Source organism: Vanellus vanellus (genome assembly GCF_965231255.1).
Source record: "Vanellus vanellus genome assembly, contig: HAP1_SCAFFOLD_35, whole genome shotgun sequence".
Classification (NCBI taxonomy): Eukaryota; Metazoa; Chordata; class Aves; order Charadriiformes; family Charadriidae; genus Vanellus; species Vanellus vanellus.
In genome coordinates, this window is record NW_028128889.1 from 1152330 (window position 1) to 1177551 (window position 25222).

The window sequence follows — 25222 nt, forward strand, 5'->3', positions numbered from 1 at the left end:
GACCAGGCTTGTGCCACTGCAAAGGTTGAGGGTTGAGAAAGCATAGGGCTGGTAGAAAACCATCTGCCAGTTCCCTCGGGACACAAAGATGAATCTCATCAGGTCCCATGGACTTGTGCAGCTTCACGTTCCTCAGATGGTCTTGAACCTGGTCTTCTCCTACAGTGGCCAGTTCCTCACTCTCCCAGTCTCTGCCTTTGCCTTCTGTGACTTGGGTGGTGTGGCTGGAGCCCCTGCCAGTGAATACCGAGGAAAAAATGTCTTTGGGTACCTCAGCTTTCTCCATGTCCCAGGTTACCTGGTCTCCCATTTCCTTCCTGAGAGGGCCCACAATTTCCGTCATCTTCCTTTTGTCACTGACATACCTATAGAAGCTTTTCTTGTTGTCCGTGACACCCCTGGCCAAATTTAGCTTTAGCTTTCCTAACCTGATCCCTGGCTGCTCGGACAATTTCTCTGTATTCCTCCCAGGCTACCTGCCCTTGCTTCCACCCTCTGTAGGCTTCCTTTTTCTCTTTGAGATTGCCCAGGAGCTCCTTGTTCACCCATGCAGGCCTCCTGGCATTTTTGCCCAACTTCCTCTCTGTTGGGTTGCATTGCTCCTGAGCTTGGAGGAGGTGATCCTTGAATATTAGCCAGCTGTCTTGGGCTCCTCTTCCCTCCGGGGCTTTATCCCATGCTACTCTGCCAACCAGATCCCTGAAGAGGCACAAGTCTGCTCTCCTGAAGTCCAGGGTAGTGAGCTTACTGTGCGCCCTCCTCACTGCCCTAAGCCTCTTCAATTCCACCATCTCATGATCACTGCAGCCAAGGCTGCCCTTGAGCTTCACATTCCCCACCAGCCCCTCCATGTTGGTGAGAACAAGGTCCACCATGGTCCCTTTCCTCATTGGCTCCTCTGTCACTTGGAGAAGGAAGTTGTCATCGACGCATTGCATGAACCTTCTGGATTGCTTATGCCCTGCTGTGTTCTCCCTCCCACAGATATCAGGGTGACTGAAGTCCCCCATGAGGACCAGGGCTTGTGAATGTGAGGCTGCTCCAATCTGCCTATAGAGGGCCTCATCAGTACAGTCTTCCTGGTGGGGTGGCCTCTGTCAGACCCCTACTGTAATGTCACCTGTCCCTGCCCTCCCTTTAATCCTGACCCATAAGCTCTAGTTCCATTCCTTATCCATCCCCAGGTGGAGCTCCATGCACTCCAGCTGGTCTTACCCTTCTCTGACAGGTGGACCCCATCAGGCCCCAGGGGACCCGGTTTCTCAAAGTGAGTCTCATGGTCTAAGCAGCCAAACCCCTGGCTGTGGCACCAGTCCTGTAGCCATTTATTGACTGGCCAGCTTTGACTGTGTTATAAGTTGATCTCACAAATTGATGCGAGACAGAGTCAATTAAAAATTTGGAATATTTATTTAGCAAGCGGCAGCAAGCAAAACAGCGCTGGGCGGCCCGGGAGTCTCACTCCGCCAACGGCTCGCGCCCGGTTCCCGAAAGTCCCTGGTTTTATACTCTTCTTTTTCCGGTAGAGAGGCACTCTGCATCTGCACGACACGACTTGTTGCTAGGGGGTCGTTTTCTGCTTTCCTTTTCCTCTTGGTTGTCGCAGGGATGAAAGATTCATGTCTTCCTCACATCATGTACTCTTCGTCTTCATGAGCCCCCCTCCCCTCCTCCAAGTCTTTTTCACATCCTACTTTGTTTGCATAACCTGACCTTTGCAGTTTTAGCCTTGCTCGCTCAACAGGATGCTGGCTATCTTGCAACAGCAGGTTCAGCAGTTGCCTTTTTGTAAAACAATGTGACAATGCGAGTTTCTAGGTTTGGTGAACAAACAGCGCTGAGCTTATCACAATTCCCCCCTTTTACTTTTTACTATTTTGTTCATCAAACCGCTTAAGCGCTTGTGCTTGAGCTTTTATTGTGCTTGAGATAACCTCCTGTCCAGATGGTCCTTGAGCGACTGGTTGGATCAGCAAATGATCTTCTGTTACTTATTACAATCTTTCCCCCCTTTTTCTTTTATTTACAAGAAATTTGCTGATCAAACCTGGACAGTACTTCACAAGCTGCATTTAACTCAGAGTTTTCATCTGGTATAATCTTCATTTCTAGTTTTGATTGCTTTATTACTATTAGTTGCACTGGTTTTAACCTATTCTTAACAAAAGCTACAAATCTGTTAACAATAACAAGGCCCGAAGGTTAGAATTAAGAACAGTACTATGAGGGGGCCCGCCAGGGTGGAAATTAAGGTAGTTAACTATGGTGCCAATTGAAGGGTTGGTGCTCATTTCTTGAGGCCGTGGTAGTGAAAGGATACCAGCTTTCATTTCCCCACTGTTTAATACCTCTCTGCCTGTCCTCGTCTACTCTCTTGCAGAGAGCAACGGGATATCAATATCTTCTCGGCAGCAGCAGGTAGTCTTCAGGGGAATTTTCTGGCTTTCCTTTTACCACACCTCTCTCACTTTAGTAACTCTGCTGTTAATTTATCAATAATTCTTAAATATATTTCCACCTGTTTTGTTGCTGGGCCTGTTTCCAGAGGAATCTTACAGCACACTGTCTTAAGGCTCAATACCAGTTCATTTCATATACCTCCCAGGGTTCACATATTGATAGTTCTCACCCCCAAAATAATTTACAGATTTTTGCTTGACTTTCTGATTCTTGATATGTCAGATTTTTGCAACAATTCATACAGCAAGATTGCATGTTAAACGAGACACATGACTACTTCTTACTAAACTTTGCACACTTGCAAACAACCCAACATAGGTATCTGTCCTGGTTCCGGCGAGGATGGGGTTAATTTCCAAGGAGCCGGCAGGGGAGGCACGTATTCCATACCACGTGACCCATGCCCCGCTATAAAAGGAGCTAGCCGGGGCGGGGGAGTCAGTCGCCACTCGGGGGCGGGTTGCGGTGGTTCGGGTTCAGTCGGTGCGCTTCGCGGCGGTACTGTAATCGCGTTCTTGTATTCCTTTACCGGTGTTATTGTTTTTCTTTCTTTCTTTTCTTTCTTTTTTCCCTTTGTCTGTTCTGTTAAATTATAATATTTCAACCCACGAGTTTTGCCCTTTTCTGTTGATTTTTCCCACGGCTGTGGGAGTCGAGTGAGCGGCTGCGTGGTTCTCTGTTGCTGGCTGAGGCCAAACCACGACAGTCCTTTTTGGCGCCCAACGTGGGGCACGAAGGGTTGTAATAACGACAGATCTGACCAGAGCTTGTTAAAACGGATTTCTTATATGTATTTCTCCGATTAGTTAAATAGTTGCCGGTTACAATGTTGCTTCGTTTGTTTACATGGCTGTGTTATGTAAATTCTTATATGCTGTATGTACTCCCTGTGATGCTGTTTGTTATCTCAGGGAGAGGGATCAGGACTATAATTTTGCTGTCCTGTGCAATATCAGCTTATGATATGGCAACATCACTATTCAAGTGGCTTTGTTGGGGTTTCTATGTAGTATTGCTGTCCTGTCCATACCTTGGTTCCCGTCTCTCAGAAGTTATCAATAATCACACCCAATCTATGGGAGAAACAGGGGGAGATACTTTCCCCAGCTCTTTTGCCTCCCTTTTCTCCTTTTGGCCAGGTATAACACCTCTTGAGAATTTTGAATATCCTTGGGATGCTCAAACCAGCGTGTTCCTATTGCTGTGTCTCCTGAATGTTTTTCAAGTTTTTTTTAGGGTAAAACAGCTGTTTAAGACTACCACTCAGAAATCTGTCCCAAGGCCAGATAGTCAGGGGTGGCATGGGATGTGGGAGAACATGGGCAGGTATCTAGAGAACTTTTCACCTCCAATGGTTTGGGACTTCACCCTTGAACAACTACAGGACCCTGATAAAGTAATAGAATATTTGAAAGGAAAATGCTGTGGCTATTCCAGAGAGGAACAACTTACGGCACTGTGTTGGGCCCTGGCCAGTATCTACCAAACACTGCTCAGTACTATGCAGGACCCTCAGGGGAAAGAGGGGAAAGCCAGACCAGCAGACAAGGAGCCTACTCCAACCCCGGTGGCAGGCACTATGCCTACTCCAACTCCGGTGGCAGACAATGAGGCTACTCTAACTCCAGTGGCAGGCACTGTGGCTACTCAAACCCTGGTGACAGGCAATGCAGCCACTCAAACCCCAGTGGCAGGCACTGCAGCTGAACCGGACAACCAACCTGTGCCAGTATCAGTTGCTCCTATACAGAAGAAGAAATACACCAAGAAATCAGTTCGCATAGTAAAGGATGATGATGAACCAGGGCCATCAAAGGAACAGGAGGAAGAGACAGAACCAGAGGTAATAACCCGATCCCTATCCCTGAGTGAGCTGCGAGATATGCGAAAAGATTTCAGTCGACTTCCTGGTGAGCACATTGTCACCTGGCTGCTCCGATGCTGGGATGACGGGGCCAGTAGCTTGGAATTAGAGGGCAGGGAAGCTAAGCAGCTGGGATCCTTGTCTAGGGAGGCAGGCATTGACAAGGCAATTGGGAAAAAGACACAAGCCCTCAGCCTCTGGAGACGACTCCTGGCAGGTGTAAGGGAAAGGTATCCTTTCAGCGAAGATGTTGTATGTCGTCCAAGCAAGTGGACCACCATGGAAAAAGGTATCCAGTACCTAAGGGAATTAGCCGTACGAGAGATGATTTACTTTGACCCAGATAATGTGCAGTTACCCACAGATCCTGATGAAGTCCAGTGCACAAGGCCCATATGGCGGAAGTTTGTACGGAGCGCACCATCATCATATGCCAACTCCTTGGCAGTGATGGAATGGAGAGGTGAAGAGGGACCAGCGGTGGATGAGGTGGCTGGACGACTCCGTCAATATGAAGAAAGCCTGTCTTCCCCCCTCGTTTCAGCTGTGGAGAAACTGTCCCAGAAGGTCCAGCAACTTGAAGAGAGTATGTCCTACTCCCCACCTGTACAGGCCAGCATCTCAGCTATTAGGAGCAGGCGTTTCCCTACTCAAGAGGAAGAGTACAGGGGGTACACACCACGAGGCACCCTGTGGTTTTACCTGCGTGACCACGGAGAGGACATGAGGAGGTGGGATGGACAACCTACCTCAACACTACGGACACGGGTACGTGAGCTGCAAGGAAGAACAAACACAAAAGGGGATCCCTCCAGAAAAAGTGCAGCTCCTGTTTCCAGCAGACAGTTCCCCAGACAGAATGGAAGGCCTGATCTAACCTCCGATCCTCTTGAAGGGACTTCCAAATCATTTTTGCAACAAGTGAGTAACGTATACTATGATCAGGATTAGAGGGGCCCTGCCTCCAGCCAGGTGGGGGAAAGGGACAACCGGGTTTATTGGACTGTGTGGATTCGATGGCCTGGCACATCTGAGCCACAGGAGTATAAGGCTCTGGTGGACACTGGTGCACAATGCACCTTAATACCATCAAATTACAGAGGAGCAGAACCCATTTGTATTTCTGGAGTGACAGGGGGATCACAAGAGTTGACTGTACTGGAAGCTTGAAGTAAGCCTAACTGGAAATGAGTGGCAAAAGCATCCCATTGTGACTGGCCCAGAGGCTCCATGCATCCTTGGCATAGACTATCTCAGGAGAGGATACTTCAAGGACCCAAAAGGATATCGGTGGGCTTTTGGCATAGCTGCCTTGGAGACAGAAGAAATTGAACAGTTATCCACCTTGCCTGGTCTCTCAGAGGACCCCTCTGTGGTAGGGTTTTTGAGGGTCAAAGAACAACAGGTGCCGATTGCTACCACAACGGTGCATCGACGGCAATATCTACTAACCGAGACTCTGTGATTCCCATCCATAAGTTGATTCGTCAACTAGATACTCAAGGAGTGATTAGCAAGACTCGCTCACCCTTTAATAGTCCCATATGGCCAGTGCGAAAATCTAATGGAGAGTGGAGGCTAACAGTGGATTATCCTGGCCTGAATGAAGTCACACCACCGCTGAGCGCTGCTGTGCCAGACATGCTAGAGCTTCAATACGAACTGGAGTCGAAGGCAGCCAAGTGGTATGCAACAATTGATGTCGCCAATGCATTCTTCTCAATCCCTTTGGCGGCAGAGTGCAGGCCACAGTTTGCTTTCACTTGGAAGGGCATCCAGTACACCTGGAATCGACTGCCCCAGGGGTGGAAACACAGCCCCACCATTTGTCATGGACTGATCCAGACCACACTGGAACAGGGTGAAGCTCCAGAACATTTGCAGTACATTGATGACATCATTGTATGGGGCGACACAGCAGAAGAAGTTTTTGAGAAAGGGAATAAAATAGTTCAAATCCTTCTGAAAGCTGGCTTTGCCATAAAACGAAGTAAGGTTAAGGGACCTGCACAGGAGATACAATTTTTAGGAATAAAGTGGCAAGATGGACGCCGTCAGATCCCAATGGATGTGATCAACAAAATAGCAGCTATGTCCCCACCGACTAGTAAAAAGGAAACACAAGCTTTCTTAGGTATTGTGGGTTTTTGGAGGATGCATATTCCAAATTACAGTCTGATTGTGAGCCCTCTATATCAAGTGACGCGGAAAAAGAATGATTTTAAGTGGGGTCCTGAGCAACGACAAGCTTTCGAACAAATTAAGCAGGAAATAGTTCATGCAGTAGCGCTGGGGCCAGTCAGGGCAGGACAAGACGTTAAAAATGTGCTCTACACTGCAGCCGGGGAGAATGGCCCTACCTGGAGCCTCTGGCAAAAAGCACCAGGGGAGACTCGAGGTCGACCCCTGGGGTTCTGGAGTCGGGGATACAGAGGATCCGAAGCCCGCTATACCCCAACAGAAAAGGAGATATTGGCAGCATACGAGGGGGTTCGAGCTGCTTCGGAGGTGGTTGGCACTGAAGCACAGCTCCTCTTAGCACCTCGACTGCCAGTGCTGGGCTGGATGTTCAAAGAAAGGGTCCCTGCCACACATCATGCAACTGATGCTACGTGGAGTAAGTGGATTGCACTGATCACCCAGCGAACTCGAATGGGAAACCCCAGTCGTCCAGGCATACTGGAAGTGATCATGGACTGGCCAGAAGGCAAAGATTTCGGAATATCACTAGAGGAAGAGGTGACGCGTGCAGAAGAGGCCCCACCGTATAATGAACTGCCAGAAAATGAGAAGAAACATGCCCTGTTCACTGATGGGTCCTGCCGAATTGTGGGAAAGCATCAAAAGTGGAAGGCTGCTGTGTGGAGTCCGACACGACGAGTTGCAGAAGCCACCGAAGGACAAGGTGAGTCGAGTCAGTTTGCAGAGGTAAAAGCCATCCAGCTGGCTTTGGACATTGCTGAGCGAGAGAAATGGCCGGTACTTTACCTCTATACTGATTCATGGATGGTGGCAAATGCTCTGTGGGGGTGGTTACAGCAGTGGAAGCAGAGCAACTGGCGGCGCAGAGGTAAGCCCATCTGGGCTGCTGAACTGTGGCAAGATATAGCTGCCCGGATTGAGAATCTGGTTGTGAAAGTACGTCATGTAGATGCCCACATCCCCAAGAATCGGGCCACTGAGGAACATCAAAACAACCAGCAGGTAGATCAGGCTGCTAAAATTGAAGTGGCTGAGGTGGATCTGGACTGGCAACGTAAGGGTGAACTATTCATAGCTCGGTGGGCCCACGATGCCTCAGGCCATCAAGGAAGAGATGTGACATATAGATGGGCTCGTGACCGAGGGGTGGACTTGACCATGGACACTACTGCACAGGTTATCCACGAATGTGAAATGTGTGCTGCCATTAAGCAAGCCAAGCGGTTAAAGCCTCTTTGGTACGGAGGACGATGGCTAAAATATAAATATGGGGAGGCCTGGCAGATTGATTATATCACACTCCCACAAACTCGCCAAGGCAAGCGCCACGTGCTCACAATGGTGGAAGCAACCACTGGATGGCTGGAAACATACCCTGTGCCCCATGCCACCGCCCATAACACTATCCTGGGCCTTGAAAAGCAAATCCTATGGCGACATGGCACCCCAGAAAGAATTGAGTCGGACAACGGGACTCACTTCCGAAACAGCCTCATAGACACCTGGGCCAAAGAGCATGGCATTGAGTGGGTATATCACATTCCTTATCACGCACCAGCCTCGGGTAAGATAGAACGATATAATGGACTGCTAAAGACTACCCTGAGAGCCATGGGGGGTGGGACCTTCAAACATTGGGATACTCATTTAGCAAAAGCCACCTGGTTAGTTAACACTAGGGGATCTGCCAATCGAGCTGGCCCTGCCCAATCAAAACTTCCACGTACAGTAGAAGGGGATAAAGTCCCTGTAGTGCATATGAAGAATATGTTAGGAAAGACAGTCTGGGTTAGCCCTGCCTCAGGCAAAGGCAAACCCATCCGTGGGATTGCTTTTGCACAAGGACCCGGGTGCACTTGGTGGGTGATGCGAGAGGATGGGGAGGTCCGATGTGTACCTCATGAGGATTTGATTTTGGGTGAGAATAGCCAGTGAATAATTTTATGATGTTAAATGTTAAATAACCTTGCTGGTGTATGTTATCATTATTATTGCTATCAATGGTATTACAGAAGAATCGCCCAAATCAATGACAGATGGACTTTGATGAGACTGAGTAAAGTGCGTGATGATGTAATAAGAACTGATCTCAGTATCTGGCGCCCAGCAATTTTCCTTGAGATCGACATCTTCAACCTGTGGACCATGGGCATGGACTGTATTGCATTCCCCAGTCACGAGCTTCAAATACAGCACCCACCAGTTCAGCACTACACATCATCTTATGTGCCCTGAGAGACTGTTCTCACTGCTGGAGCCTACCGTCATGGACTACGTGAGCTTAATGGACATTTTTAAGGGATGGCTCATAGACAATGGGAACTGAAAGATCTGGGCATGACATAGATGGTACGGAATAAGGGGTGGATAATGTCCTGGTTCCGGCAAGGATGGGGTTAATTTCCAAGGAGCTGGCAGGGGAGGCACGTATTCCATACCACGTGACCCATGCCCCGCTATAAAAGGAGCTAGCCGGGGCAGGGGAGTCAGTCGCCACTCGGGGGCGGGTTGCGGCGGTGCGGGTCCGGTCGGTGCGCTTCACGGCGGTACTGTAATCGCGTTCTTGTATTCCTTTACCGGTGTTATTGTTTTTCTTTCTTTCTTTTCTTTCTTTTTCCCTTTGTCTGTTCTGTTAAATTATAATATTTCAACCCACGAGTTTTGCCCTTTTCTGCTGATTTTTCCCACGGCTGTGGGAGTCGAGTGAGCGGCTGCGTGGTTCTCTGTTGCTGGCTGAGGCCAAACCACGACAAGGAGAGATCACGCAGGACCTCCTTGTCACCCTCCTCAGGCTGTCACAGGTATGGTGGGGCTGATGGCAGATGTCAGTCCATGTGGAAAGGAATCTGGAGTAGTCAGGGGAGGATGGGGACACTCCATGTCCTCTGGGGTGCGAAGGGAATGGAGACTGAGAAGGTGAAACAGCCTCCGAGATTCAGTCCCTCCAGGAGAAAGCACCAAAGCAGGTGCCCACAAACCAGGACTGTGCCGTGCCGTGGGAGGCAGTGAGGATGCAGCGGGCCCAGGGAAGGGAGACTGGAGAGGTGGGGGAGCTGCCTGAGGAGCCCCAGGACTCTGGTGCTGTGCTGGGGAGCAGGGCAGGCGGGGAGGCCGAGCGGGGCAGAGGCAGTGTGGGCGGGGGATGCCCCGCAGCTGAATGCAGGAGAGCCCGAGAGTGAGCGGGCTCTGCTGGCACTTGGGGCCAGCTCCAGCCCTGGGCTGGTGGGGAGGCTGAGAGCCCGCTCTGCCCGCCAGCAGCTGCTGTGGCCTTCCGAGGGGCTGGGGCTGTGGGGGGAGTGCCCAGAACCCCGCAGTACCCTGTGGCCAGCGCTGCTGTGGGGCCAGCCCAGACTGGGCTGCTCTGCTCTGCTGGGCTGGGGAGAGGGCAGGGGAGGTGGGGGAGAGGCAGGGAGGCTCTGGACTGGTGTGGAAAGTGCCAGGAGAGAGCAGTTCTTCCAATGTCTGGGCCATATAATTATACACTGGACCATAATGATACATAATGGTCTAACACAAAAGGTAGAAAAGATGGAGAGCAACGGACCAGAACACAGTAGTGTGCCCGGTCCCCATGGTCCTGTTGTATGAAGATAACTATGATCGGTCACTCCTGACAACATAACATGGTTACATGGACCATCTTTTAACAATAAACAATCCCAATTTATACGATGGGACACCACTGCATTACTGGGGACAGGATGGGGAGTACTGAATAGCATAGATGCTGAGGTCCTAGTGAACACACTAACTGCTACTACCGATGACCTGACCAAATTGGAACGCCCACTACAGTCCTCTTTATCAGCCTTGGGAGCAAGTCAGTGTCTCCAATCAGACATTTTACCTCATTGGGAAGAAAGTGAAGAAAATGATCATCAATTCATTGCAAAAGCCCTCGGAGCAACCCAAGGTAAAACCTCTCTTGCCTTGAGTTGTATCCGAGCACACTTGTGGATACAGCCTATGGTAGCAGCCATTCTTAGAGAAGGAGAAGGAGGAACCCTACCCTCTGAAACTCGTAAATTGATTTGGGACAATGCCTCAGAATTTGAAAAACAGTTTCAATCATGGTGGCAATTAATCAAATTCACTTAACACACAGAAAGTGATAAGATTATTGCCTTTATCCTCGCAATACGCAATGCTTTGGTGTGCACTATATAACCAATTACTGCATTAAGACTAAGTCAAAATGGAACTGTACTCTATCCCTTAAAGCACAGAGTGTGGTCCCATCAAAAGGAGGAAAGTGACAGTTGATGTCAACACATGCATTGTGAGAGACCAACAAGGTTTCATTTGCAAAAGTATCATTCTTGAAGCTCAAGACATCTGTTAAGATACAGAACAAAGCATCTGCCACCTTGAAATCCACCCAAATGAGATTCCTGAAAGCGTCGTCATAGACATTGGAAAAGGACATGTCTGCATGCAAACATTGTGTGAATCTTTATTGATAGATGATCTTGCTTCCAACAAAACCAATCAGCTCAACTTATGTGTATGCATCTTGTCCATGATTGTTGGTTGTGCTTTTAATTTATCTCTACCAATAACTATTTGTGATGATTTGTCTGTTGATTACATGATAGATCACGAGCTACAGCCCACACCTATCAGAATGAGGCTAAGTATAATCAAGCAGCTCCTTCACCACCCGGATTTAATCAACCTTCTACAACAAGCACGAGAGACCGGACAAAGGCTCTTATCACAGTCCAGTGAGATGTTAAAGAAATGCATCAATGTTAAAAAGGAGCGTTAAAAAGTGGAGATGGATATCCAGAACACCGTTGGTGGGAAATTCTGTTTGGATGGACTCTAACAGCCACTGGAATACTAAACCCGGTGTTACAGCCTATCGTGATCTTACTGACTGCTGTTATATTATGCTTGCTGTTAAATATTGTCTTATACATTGCAGTTTGGGGGATGGCTAAAGAAACTGCATTCCTGCAAAAATATCCCTGTGTATATGTGACTTAATAACATATAACAAAATGCTGAGGAACTAACCAAACACAAAATCTCCCTCAAATTATACTTGGATTGAGGCATTCCATGTTTAGAGGCATAGAGACAAGAGGCAACAAAACAGCAGCTCTACAGACCAGATAAATTAATGTTAGTCACGGGCAGATTATGGTGGGGAACCCCCCTCCTCCCAGGCCACTCGGTACTTGCTGAGATTTCCTCCCCACCTGAGCCACAAAATAACACACTGGACCAGAACGATACATAATGGTGTACCATGAAAGATAGAAAAGGTGGAACACAACGGACCAGAACACAATAGTGCGCCTGATCCCTACGGTCCTACACTTTGGAGATAATAAGTACAACCCATCACTACTCACAACATATGGGTCATGGCCACAAAGAAAGGGAATACCAGGACCCCAAGTCCTTGCAACTTCTGGGCTTGCGTATTTTCTGGTTGAAAGTACTGGAATATTGCATTGTCTGAGCTGGTTCAGAGTGGAAAAGTACATGATGAAAGTCAATTATCTCAGATCCTATAAGTAGCAATTATCATAAAGACCATTTGAACTCTTCTGGATCGCAGTGGGCTGTGGCCAGGATCTCCCCTGAGTGGGGACACCGCTCAGGCTGACACCCAGAGGACTACAAGGCCAGGGTGAGAGAATCCCTCTCGAGCCTCAACTACTGCCCCTTGAGGAACACCAATGCATTGTGAGTATTTATCCTAAACTCGGGAAAGGGAAATTGTGACTATAAGCTAGCCTCTCTCCCACCCACCCCTCCACCTATGTGTTTGTGATATACACATTAGCTTTATGGATGTGGATATTCTGCTGTTTGTCCATGTACACGTAGGAGTTAAAAGTGGTACCTGTTGGCTCGTTAGAGCCATTATGAAATTATGAGCATTATAGCTAATATGCTATTATGAAATTCCTGATTCCAGGAATCAAAGACCTCTGTCTGTGTGGGGGTGTGTGTGCATGTGTACTTATATGCTTTCCTCATGTATTATGTATTAACTTGAGACGTGTGCTCTTGCCCATATGTATATGTATTGATTTGGAATACTCTATAGTACGTTAGTGTGAATCTTCCCATCTTCGAATCTGTAGCTAAGTTGCTGTTCGATTATCTTGTCAAATCACTTTGCAAACCTCTGAATTGGTTAATGATTAAGTGCTGCTAAAATTCCATCTCTTGATCTACCTTAAATCACTAATAAATTTTTAATCACTGTACATCATAACTGTGTCAAATCTTTCCCTCTGCTCTAACAAACCCATGGGGAGGCTTGCTCTGGAATGGCCCTCCATGGGGCCAATTAATGCTCCAACACACTTTGGCGTTTGATGCTGACTTTAACTCCTGGACAGGTTGTTCACTCTCAGTATCTGAGGTTCATGGGCTCAGCACCAAATACACCATGGGGCTCGTTAAAGTGCAGAAAGCCCAAATGAGCATCATCTCTTCCGTGATTTTCTGCAGGGCTTCCAGGCTTGTACAGCTAATTGGAGAGGTCTCAGGAGTCTACTTACAGTGGAAGATTTCAATGTGAACTTAAAAAAAAAATTGGTTTTCATTTTGAAGCATATTTTATTTTATGTTTTCAGTTTGCAGAAGTGCTGGCAGCTTTCTCCAACTGATACTGAAGCAGAGGGTGTCCTGAGGAAGTCTGCAGAGGCAGCAACAGCTGTCCCCTCGTGGTCCCCCACTGTATGTACAACTTTCCTCCCCACCTCCCCAACCCCACCACTTCTCTCGGGGGCCGCCTGGGACTTGCATTCTTTTCCTACATCACATTTCTGCACCGAACTCTGTAGATGAATGTTAACAGCTCCTTTGCACCAATTCCCACGTGATTTACCCTGAGGCTTGGCTGTAAATAGACACAGGATCCTTATTAATTTCGAACAACCACAAGTAAAATAGAATACAAATTAATAAAAAGAAGCAACACGGTCCTCAACTGTATGCCAGGTCCAAACCTCCAATAAGGTCCACCTTCCTCAAGCAATCTCCATACAAGAAGTATTTTACACAGGTATAGAGGAAATGATTAATATACACAGAATTGCGAGTTGGCTTAAGAGGTAAATCAGCAGACTACTGGCAGACAGGGGAGCTTTTAGCTCCCTGAAGGTGAATGTGGCAACTCCCTGAAGGTCAAAGCAGTGAGAGGTAATCGAAGGAACAATTCAGAAGGAGAGGACAAAAATTCTGAGGACTAAGGACAGAAGACATAGCCAGAAATTTGTGAATATATAATGAAAATCCCCATTTTGGCATGACTTCAGGAATTTTTTTTTAGTTTTAGTAGAAGTATTCAATCACTGCAGCGAGTGACAAAGTGCTCCTAGCTTTTTTAATCTTGAAAAAATTTCTCAGGTTCTCAGGCAGAGCTCAGCATCCATTCTTGGCCAAATTCCCAGCCCAGAGCCTTGTCACCAACTCATGTCTCTCGCGATCTCCCTGCCCATCTTCCTGTGGTCACATCTACCTGGCTGCCTCTGCCTCCTGATCCCATGGCCACCTCTAGCAAATGAAATTGGGGTGTTGTGGGCATCATTTGACAGTCAAATGAAAAATCACTTGTCAATGTGGAAATCAATACTGAGTCACGACTGAGAAAGAAAAGAACCTGTGTTCCATCATGTGCTTGTTAACATCGTCAGACTTTGCAAAACTCTTCCTCAAAGACACACTCTCCTAAAAATCCCTCTGCAACTGTACAGAAATTGAGATGCAAGAATAAACTCATTACAGTTGCTGCACACTAACAAGCTCCCAGGGGAAAATCACAAGGAGTGGAGGGCCATGGCAGGAATAAAGAGGCTTGGAGGTTTAGCAGGGTCTGCTGAGGGCTGTGGGTGATGAAGCTGTTTCAGGGAATTGAAGCGGGCTTCCCTGGGGGCTGATTGGAGCACAAACTCAGTGGCTGCGATGTCAGGATGACAAAGAAAGGAGGCTGAGATGTCCTGTGTCGTGTAGCCCCTTGGATGTGCCCTGTCAAGCCGAGGGGCCCAGTGCTGATCCCCAGACCATTGAAATGGTGATGCTTTTGGTCACCAGGAGCTGAGGTTTCCCTCAGGTCACCACGAGGGCAGAAGCATGCAGAGTGCCTACACCACTTTGCTTCTCAGACCTGGCACTGCCCAGCTCACCCTAAACCTTTGCCTCTACCCTGACCCGAAGACCTAACACAGACCTCTCATCTTTAGCCCTTCCCTGAACACTAATGCCAAAGCTGAAACCCTCACCAGGTGCCTCAAGCCTAAACCCTAACCCAACTCCCTCATCCTGTCCCTCAACCTCCCTTCCTCTTCAACCCCTCTCCTAAGCCTCACTCATGTTTCCCAGGAGGTAGAAGGATGAGAGGGATTCTGAGGTTTTGGAGGGAAAGGCCAGGGAGATGAGATGAGAGGTTAGGGGCAGGCAAGAGGAAGATGAAGGCAAAAGTGTCCTTTCTGGAGAGTCGGTTGGGATGTCATTTCTGCTGGAGGAAGCTGGTTGCTAAGAAGCAGCATTGTGAGGTGCTCAAGAAGAGTGAGGGTTTCATCAGAGAGAAGGGAGTGGAGGGAACTTCAAAGGAGAGGTGCGTGAGAGGGACAGCACTTGGTTGCTGTCTGTGAGGTCCCTACTCATGCCAGGCTAGCCTTAACCCTGGCCCTCACCTCCAGCCCTAACCCAGGCCCTCACCTCCAGCCCTAACCCCACCCCCTAACCCACAAAGCTGACCAGTACTCACATCAATTACAAGAAGCCCTAAGAAGAATCCCAAACCCTCACCCTGAGCCTCACCCTGATCCCCAACCCTAAAAGGGAAGCTCTTACCCCTCGCCCTACCCTGAGCACAAAGTAGAAATTCACAGCAGATTTTCTGGTTCGCCTGAACGCAAACTGCTAACAGAAACCCCAACCCCCTAAGCCCCAGCACCCTCCCTCCAAACCACTAACCTTCCACCTGTCTTCTTCTGACCCTCACTTGGAGCTGTTTTTCCCTGGGAGGAAGAGTGAATGCAGAGACTGTGATGTCCTGGAGTAGTCACATGGTGCTGGAAGGTGAATGTGAGATGAGATGTCAGATCAGCTTGTAGGTGACAGGGTGCGTGATGGTGAGGAAGTTCCACTTATGTCAGTTGTGCATCACAATCTCACAGGTGCGTAACAGGCAGGTATCTGTGAAGGTGACTATGAAGCCAGTTCTGTCTGAGAAACTCGCAGGCCAGAAAAAGGAAAATGGTTTGGATGAAGATTGTGAGGTCCCATCTGTCTGTGCAGGTGATAGGTAAGAGAAGTCTCATGGCTGGGTCAAGCACTGTGATGAGCTTGGACTCAGGCACAGTCACCCGGAAGGCCCACCAGGAAGGCACGGTGTGGAGACAAAATGACTTTCTTTGGGCTTTTTGCACTCAAACACTTCAGGAAATGTCCATAGAGTTCCATCCAGTGATAGTGGTGGGAAAGGATTCCCCTGTCATGGGGAATCCTTGGCCAGATGATCTCCAGCACCTCTACTTCCTCTTCATGGAATCAGAGTTTGGGCTTTCTCCTCCTCTTATTATCTCAAACTTTGAAAGGAAACTATCTCAGCTCTGCTGCACAGAGTGCCCTTCTTGGACAGTGATGAGCCAAGCCTGAACTGTTGGCCGTCAGGAGCCCCAATGCCCACCTGGGAGAAGGAGTTAACATCAAGAGAAAGAAGCGATTCACCACAGTCCACAGTAAGGTCACCTATCTAATGGATGAATGGAAAGTGGTAAATGTAGTCGTTGTGGATTTTAATACAGCTTTTGATAGTTTCCCTCGCAGCATCCTTCTGGACAACTTGTCCAGGTACATGGTGTGCTGCGTGAAGAACTGGCTGAACGGCAGGGCTGAACCCATGCGTAGTTTCAGAGGTAGAAATCATGGACTGCATGAACCTCACTCAAGGGCAGGAGATGCTCTCCCCTGGGAGCTCTCCCCTATATAGCCACGCAAGGCTGCCTTGGTCAGACACACTCATCCGTTTGGGGGGCCCTGGGGCCACAGTAATCTGTACAAACATAGATATGTGCAGTGCCATGAAAGGACTACATGAAAGGGCTACAAAGATGATTAGGGGATTAGAACATGTCTCCTATGAGGAAAGGCTGAGGGACTTGAGTCTTTTTAGTCTAGAGAAAAGAAGATTGAGGGGGGATCTTATTAATGCTTATAAATACTTACAGTGAGAGTGTTGGGGGATGGGACCAGTCTTTTTCCAGCAGTACCCAGTGACAGGACAAGAGGTAACGGGCACAAACTTGAACAAAGGAAGTTCCATCTTAACGTGAGGAGGAACTTCTTTTCTTTGAGGGTGGCAGAGAAGAAGTGGCACTGGAAGAGGCTGCCCAGAGAGCTTGTAGAGTCTCCTACCCTGGAGAAATTCAAAACCTGCCTGGACACTGTCTTGTGCAATTGCTGTAGGTGAGCCTGCTCTGGGGTGGCGGGGGTGGACTAGATGATCTCCAGAGGTCCCTTCCAACCCTGACCATTCTGTGGTTCTGTGATTCTGTGACACAGGCTTTCTTACCTTCCCATGAACCTCCAACCCGAGCTTTCTCTCTGCACCCTCTTTGGAGGTGAACCTGAGTTCCAACAGCATGAGCAACTGGAGTTTGACCTCTCAAGACCATCTCTCCTTAGAGCTAATGCAGGACACAGCCAAAATGGAGGCCCTGGGAGGAGGTGTTGCAGAGCAGCCTTTTCCATTTCTGCAAACTAAAGTTAAATACAGATTCATTTTTTTTCTTTACTGCTCCTTTCTTGCCTTCCGCCTCTCCACCCATCCCCTTACAAGGTTAGCAGTTTTCCTTTGAGCAGCTAAATCTCATTTCTCAATTTCTTTGTTTTAAAAAGTCACATTCTAGAAGTTGCTCAGACCCTTATAATCATTTTTCTGACAGTCTTTCTCAAGTTGGTAATGATGCTGTGGGTGTCTGGGGAGGAGCACTGGTCGCACCAGCATTGCTCTCTTCTCTCCTGGGGTTCTTCACTGACTTATAACCAGGTGGGAACAGGAGTGGCAGAGAAGAGTCCGGGGAACCCCATCCAGGTGGTTTCCAGGGAAAAGACAGAAAGGAAGAGAGGTCTGCACCGTCTCCTGCAGCATCATGGAGTGAGGAGCGTGTCCCTGCATTGTGGCTTCTGACAATGGTAACTCCCTTTTGGCATGCTTTGAAGTGCTTAGAGCCCGTGGCAGCACAGCCACTGCCACGGCAGCTGCAGGCATCTGTGGGGCTCGGCTGGGCTCAGAGGAGCAGGTTTGGTTCAGCTTGGAGAAACGCTGCTGCTGAGACAGTCCCCGGGTAAAGAGTCCTCCAGCAGTTTCCCACGCCAAAGCCAGTCCAAACCATGCACTGTGCGTGATCCTGTGAAGCGCTGAGAAAGAAGATGCTGTAGGGTTGGGTGGGGGAGGGAGTGAAAGGAGCAGACAATGCTGATTATGGAAAAGCTGCCTATAAGCGGCTGCTTTCTGTTAAAAACTTGTGTACACTAAATGCAATATCTGACAGTATTTCAGGAAATAAGAAGTATTTAATGCTCCTGTGCATTGGCGTTCATAAGTTGTGAGATTAGGAAAGAGGTCGTGGTTACTTTTCCCTCACATAAACCCTGATTTTCTCTTGGAGATTTCAAAGGGCAGCTCTAAGAGAACTCCATGGATAAAACTCACCAAAATAGGCAGGAACAGTAGGAAGAGAATATTAAAAACAAAAGAAAAAAAAATCATGCTCTTAAGACTGGGTGTCTGTGAATTCAAGCGACCTCTTGGACCAAACTTGGTGTGTTTTTCACTTGGCTAATGGGAACGCTTTTATGACATGTTTTCTAACCAGCTCTTCTCATTATCGATACATCAGAGTTTAAGACGACTTCTGGAAGGCAGTCAGCGAGAGCTGCAGAGACGCAGCCAGCACCCTCAGTCTGGAAGAGAACATGCCTTCTCCACATCAAATCGAAACTTTTAGAAACCTTTTGTTTGAGTCTGTTATTCACAAGAAGCAACCTGCTACTGCAGAGGCTCACGTTCTTCCAGTGTGATCCACAAGAAGTCCGTGTGCTGTGGGAAATGCAGAGGGGAAGGCTCAGTTTCCCAGTCAATGAGAGCATCGCTCGGCTCTGCAAGGGCTTCCAGGGGCCTGGGAAACATCTCTGCCTTGGCATCAGAGCGACCGAGCCCTCGGTAAACTGCCATAAATCCATGCGACAGAGCAGCAAGGTCAGGAACAGGGAACTGCACAGAGCTCCTTCAGAAGTCATAAAAGCCTGACCTTTTCAGGAAAACCACATACCTTGGGAGATCACCCTCTAATCTCCACTCTTCTGCCTTTGATCACCTTCGTTTTGGGATGCATTGAAAGCTCTTTGAGACAGTGTTGCACAGTGGCTCCTTTTAGCACCCTGAGGGATTGGGATAGATGCACAAATAGCACTTTTTCTGCCGTGTTGAAATGCCCCATCAATGTTTCTGATTCACGGACAGATAGAATTTGTTTTCTTTCTGATAGAGTTCACCTGTCAGCCATGTAGAAATGAAAAATTTGGATCCAAAGCATGTCTCCCTGCTCACCGTGTGTGGACAGAGCTTCAGGAGATGAGTTCTTATGTCTCAGAAGAGCTGAGGTAAATCTCTCTCACTACAATCTGAGAGTGAAATCTGGTGTTGCCCTTCCCTTCCCTTCCCTTCCCTTCCCTTCCCTTCCCTTCCCTTCCCTTCCCTTCCCTTCCCTTCCCTTCCCTTCCCTTCCCTTCCCTTCCCTTCCCTTCCCTTCCCTTCCCTTCCCTTCCCTTCCCTTCCCTTCCCTTCCCTTCCCTTCCCTTCCCTTCCCTTCCCTTCCCTTCCCTTCCCTTCCCTTCCCTTCCCTTCCCTTCCCTTCCCTTCCCTTCCCTTCCCTTCCCTTCCCTTCCCTTCCCTTCCCTTCCCTCACCTATCACCAGACAATGCTTTTTAGAACATCTCCCCTCGAGAAGGAAAGACACGTTTTTCCGGTCCATACTGCCAAACTCCATCATTTGGACTGAACATCTCTGTTCTGTTTTCTCCTTAGAAGCCCTTTCTCAACAAGTACCTGGTGGTAGACTCCCATGCAGCCATGCAGATCTTGTTGGGGCTTTGCTAACACTGCAGTCACACCTGCGCTGGCGTCTGCAGTCTTTCGCTGTGCTTGAGGGGTGTGGGATGGTGGATGGGCCACTGCCACTGTCCAGTGAGTGTGTTGTTTGCATTTCTCTGTAGACAGAAAATGCCCCAAAGAAAAGGCTTGGAGAATCACACAGCCGGACCTGGATTTCTTCTTTTGGGATTTTCTGACCAGGCCAACCTGCAAGACTTGTGCTTCACAGTCTTCCTGATCATCTACCTCATGGTCCTCGTAGGGAATGGCCTCATCGTGCTCATCACTTTGGTAGACCCAAACCTCCACAGCCCCATGTATTTCTTCCTGAGGAACTTATCCTTCCTGGAAATCTGCTATATCTCCATCACGCTGCCAAAAATGCTGCTGGCTTTCCTGACGGGAGATGGCAGGATCTCCTTCCTTGGCTGTGCTGCCCAACTGTATTTCCTGGTTTTGCTGGGAAGCACCCAAAGCCTTCTCCTGGCTGCCATGGCCTACGACCGCTATGTAGCCATCTGTGACCCCCTGCACTATGGCCTCATCATGAATGGGAGGCTCTGTGTCACGCTGGTAGTGGGGTCATGGCTGGCTGTCATACCAGTACAGGCAGGGCAGACGTACCAGGTGTTCACTTTGCCCTTCTGTGCCTCCCATGGCCTTCATCACTTCTTCTGTGACGTGCCCCCTCTCTTGCAACTCGCCTGTGCAGACACTTTCTGGAACCGAGTGATGCTGCACACCATCATCCTGCTCTTTGCAGTCCTTGCCTTTTCCTTGATAGTTGTTTCTTACACGCAAATTGTCAGAGCAATCCTGAGAATGCCCTCAGTTCTGGGCAGACGCAAAGCCTTTTCCACCTGCTCCTCACACCTCGGGGTAGTGACTCTCTTCTATGGCTCCGCAATGGTTGTGTACTTCAAAGGACGGTCAAGAGACCCTGCAGACACTGACAAATACCTTGCCCTGTTTTACACAGCTGTGACCCCCATGCTTAACCCTGTCATCTATAGCCTGAGGAATAAGGAAGTGAGTATTGCCCTGAAGAGACTCCTATGGAGAAAGTGATACTGCAGAGTTTGTGAAATAAGCCGAAACAGTACCAAAAGCCCCCACAAGGTGTTTGGTTGTGTGAACACAGGTGTCCCATATTAGCTTAGAGAAATGTGGTGTCCTGCCTGGCTATGATCCTCCTCAGGAAGGGGATAGCTCTCCCGGGGCCTTCCTGCCATCTCTGATAGCTCCACCTCGATATCTTCCTACTCCAGAACATCCTCAGTTTCCCTGGAGAGTTGACTGCAAATCGCTTGTTCCGGCTGTGTCGGCCCAAGTTGCCAGTGCCTTGAAAGGAAAATAGTCAAAGCAGTCATGAGGGATGAGAGGGTGACACATCCCATGAGAAGATGACCAACCTTAGGTTGAGAAATTGTTTGCTAGACCCCATTGAGTATCCAGAGTGTCCTTGGATGGAATCAACTTAGGATAATTAAAGATCTGAAAGTCATCTTGCACTTCCTCATGAGGTGTCTAGGAAAGGTCCAAAGGCAAAGGAAAGGAAGGGATCAAGGTGGGTTGGGGAGCAACAAACATGGGAAACAGAGGGAAAAGGGTTTAAAAAGAGCTGGTCACATGTAAACTGTTGGCTGGTCATACACTTGTCCGGCCATGCCTGCGACTGATTTCTCCAGCCTGTCCTGTTTCCTTACTAAAGTTCATTTCCAGCAAGTTTCTGGGGTGAGGGGGCTCTCTGCTCTTTGTGCAGACAAAGTGTGTAACACGCTGATGTTCTAGCTCTTGCTGAACAGCATCAGCGCCTTCTCAGGGAATAGACTGGGGAGGGCGCAATGGGTTGGGAGGGGACACAACCAGGAAGATGACCTCGACTAACCAACGAGATAATCCCTACCATATGACATCATACTCAGTAATAAAAGGGAAAAGAGGGAGCTTTCCGGAAATAGCCACCTTTGTCTTGGGTACTGGCTGCGCATCCCACTACCCATGGGAGGTAGGGAGTGATTGCTGTTGCATCACTTGCTCTGTTTTCCTTTCTTTCTCTCTTCTTCCACTTATCCTTCGCATATTAAACATCTTTTAAAATCTAAACCCCAAGTTTTCTTGCTTGTATACTTCGTTTCTTCCTGCCCCATCCCACTGGGGGCACAAGGGGTGGGGGGAAGGAGTGAGCAGCTCTGTGGTGCTTCGCTGCCCACCGGGGTTAACCCACAACAGCAGAGCAGCCAGCGAGTAGAACAAGAGCCCTGGGGGCAGTTATTTTAGACACCCTAAGTCTGGACTGAACACTGGAGAGCCAAGACTTATAAACTGCTCAAGGTCCAGGAAAGACCCCTCTGCTGCCCATCCAGGGAGGTGTGACCCCTTCACTAATGCTCTCTCAGCCCAATCACTCAATTGGTGCTTTACCCATGAGGTTGTCTACTCATCCAGACTCTAGCGTCCTAACTTGAATACAAGAATATTGAGGGACACCATGTCAAAAGTCTTCCTATGCTGAGGCCAATGACATCCACTTTACTCCTTTTATTCACAAATACAGGTGGTTTACCATGAAGGCAATCAGCCTGGTGAGGCATAATTTCCCCTGACTATACAAGCACACTGACCATTCTTGGGCACCTTCTTCTCCCTTATGTGACTAGAAATGTCACCCACAGAGGACTCATTCAATGGCACACTCTCATAAAAGCCCATGGTTCCATGGATTGCACGTTTGTGCTTTTTCAAAGATGGGTGCAATGTGGCCTTTTCTCCACTCACCAGGGACCTCCCCCATCACCATGGCTTTCCAAAAGTGACAGACAATGGCCTCGCAGTGAAAGCAGCAGCTCTCAACACACTCCCATTAAGTCTGTTCATCCCCACAGACCTGCATGGGCTGAGTTCATGAAGTAATCCCTGACCGCACCCTCATCCACTGCTGGTTGTAATTCTCCTCTGGAGATGTGACCCTACAGACAAAGGCCTGGGACATGTTGTTGAAGAGTCGGGAGAAGGAGGCCTTGAGTTCCTCAGACCTATCTGGGTCTGCTGTTAGTAGGTTCTCCACCCAGCTGAGCAGATAGCCCTACACTGTCCTTGTTAATTCTTTCCATGTTAAGGAAGTGGTAGCAGCTCACCATCTTACCCTTGATGTCCGCTGCTAGGGTCAAGTCTGAGGAAGCTTTGGCTTTCCGAAAACATTGTCTGCTTCCCTGGAATGTGATTCCAAGTTCCTCCTTGACAGCCTGCCCTGCTTCCACCAGCTGGACCCCACCAACTCTGCAGTGGCCTGATGGATGGGCTGGACTCCTCACCATTCCGCAACAACACTTGGAGAGAAGGAGGGGAGAAGTGAAAGAGGGGAGGACAGAGGGAGGGAGGGAGGGAGGGAGGGAGAAAGAAAAGAAAGGAAGGACAGACAGGTCAGTTCTCACAGTGGAGGGGAGGTCTGCAGGGGTGTGCACTGGCATCTGCCTAAGACCTACTAAGACTGAATGACTACGCAATCACACGGCAGGTGAAATTCATTGTAGACAAGTGTCCCTGTGCGTGCACAGGGTCAGCCACCCTCACGTCAGTGGTACAGTGCTGAAGAACATGCTTTCCTGGCCTGAAAACACAACCAAGTGATGGTGTGAACCCCAACCCTGCACTGCAGTGAGAAACCACTGACTGTATCAGCAGCCACACACAACACCAACACTTCATGGGCCTTTCACATCCCCCTGTGTCTCCTGTAGAATAAATAGAATGCAGTTGCTCAGAGGGCTTTTCACTCACACCTGCACTAGAAAATCCTCCTCAGGGGCAAGGCAGGGATGGATCCTGGAAAGTCTCTCCCAGCTCAACATTGCTGGTCCTGTGGCTTCAGCAAGAAAATTTGCAACACTGCCGTGATAATGGTGCTGCAAACACTGCCGTGAAAAATGGAAGCAGTTGGGTGCGTGGCTGTTTGGGGCTTGGCAGTGTCCCTGTGCGGAACACTGTCCATTAAAACAGGGAGCTCCATTTCCCTCTCCCCAGCTGTCCATGTAGCACTGAGGATGGGCACAGCACAGCAGTTGCTGCTGGTACAAAGGCCTCCTAGGAAAGGGCAGAGCTCATTGCAGACCAAAGCAGAGGTGCATGTGGTGAGCTTTCCTGCAAGGGTGAGTGTCTGTCACAAGATGGCCCATGACACAAGGATGTGAGGAGAAGCAGGACATGAGATGGAAGGCGTGGGAGGTGGCCATAGGGAGAAGAAACCAAATTGCACAACTGGTCACAACTGCACAATTGGTCACAACTGCACAGCTTGGCTGTGGGTATGGGGAACAGCAGTTGACTCCCTGCATTGTCCAAATTTTGACCTAGCCAAATGGTGTTCACTTCCAGTGTGGTTTTATTGAGAGGGAAGGAGGTGGAGAGGAGAGACACTGTTTGTATGGGAGAAGCATACGTTCACCCATGTGGCCACACACAGACCCATCGAGCAGCATGCCCAGCCCTACTGACAAGCCGGTAGGAGAAAAGCTCCTGAGGAGGGTGGATGGAACAGGCAGGTAAAGAGGGGGAGAGCTGGGCGTCCCAGAGCCGACAGGGAGAGACAGGGGTCTGGGAAGAGGCAGGAAGGGAAGGTCAGGGCTCTTGGAGAAGACAAAGAGAGTCACTGGTATGCTCCCATCTCTGACAACTCCAGTGACAGCAATCCCCGTGATGGCCATCCCCCTCCCATCATGAATTCAAGATCTTGTGCTTTTATACCACATAGGAGGTTCAGGAGAAATCCCAGCCTTTGGCCTCTTTGCTCTGCAGTGTGTCCTGCGCTCTGCTGGAGGGTTTAGTTTCCCAGGCCATGGCACGTGCCTTTTCTAGCCTCGGTTTGGGGTTCCCCCCTACCCCCCTTTTAGCTTTTCATTTTCTTTTTAGATTTTTGTTTTCCTCATCTGCATTTCCTTTTCGTTGTTGTGCCTGCCCCTGCCCATCCAGTCAAATCCCACACGGGGCTTTGCTCGGCTTGCACTCACCTCTGAGGGAGATGATGCGCTCAGCACCTGTGAGGCGCTCATGCACAGGGAAGCACCACGCTGTCCCAGTGCCTGCCTCAGCACTGGAAAGAGGACTGTCAGATCCTGCCACTTCTCTTTTCCTCTGGGGATGGACCCAGCTAGATGAGAGGGTTGATGTGGGAGGAGGGCTTGCTGGACCACGTTGCCTGTGGTGGACTTCTGGAGGGAATATTTGAGATAGACCCACCAGCACCGTGGGACCATGGGTACATGAGCTCTTCCGCAGAAGGTCAGTGTCACGTGGCTGCAGCGAACAGGACATGGTGGCATTTAAAATCCCACGAGAGGTGTGCAAGATGGTCTGAACCTGAGGCAGCTCCAGTGCCCTTGGAGAGATGGGACCAAGCTTTTCAGGAACAGGCTGAGGTGGGGTGTCAGGGATGGGCTCTGGGCACAGCCAGGCTGGCAGGCCTGGGCAGGGAGAGGGCAGGTCCCGTCTGTGGGGTTTAACTGGGAAAAGTCACAGTATCTCCTGAGGAGCACACCTCTTGCACGCCTGTCTGAGCTCAGGCAGGTCTGGC

General features: G+C 49.1%; 1 protein-coding gene across 1 annotated transcript; it reads left to right on the plus strand.

Moving 5' to 3' along the window:
* Window positions 1-19782: 19782 nt before the first annotated feature.
* Window positions 19783-20721, plus strand: LOC309683837 (olfactory receptor 10AG1-like; the record flags this gene model as incomplete). Its single annotated transcript, XM_082499835.1, has 1 exon — window positions 19783-20721. One exon carries the CDS (start codon window positions 19783-19785, stop codon window positions 20719-20721), a length of 939 nt encoding a protein of 312 aa, XP_082355961.1.
* Between the last annotated feature and the right edge of the window lie 4501 nt (window positions 20722-25222).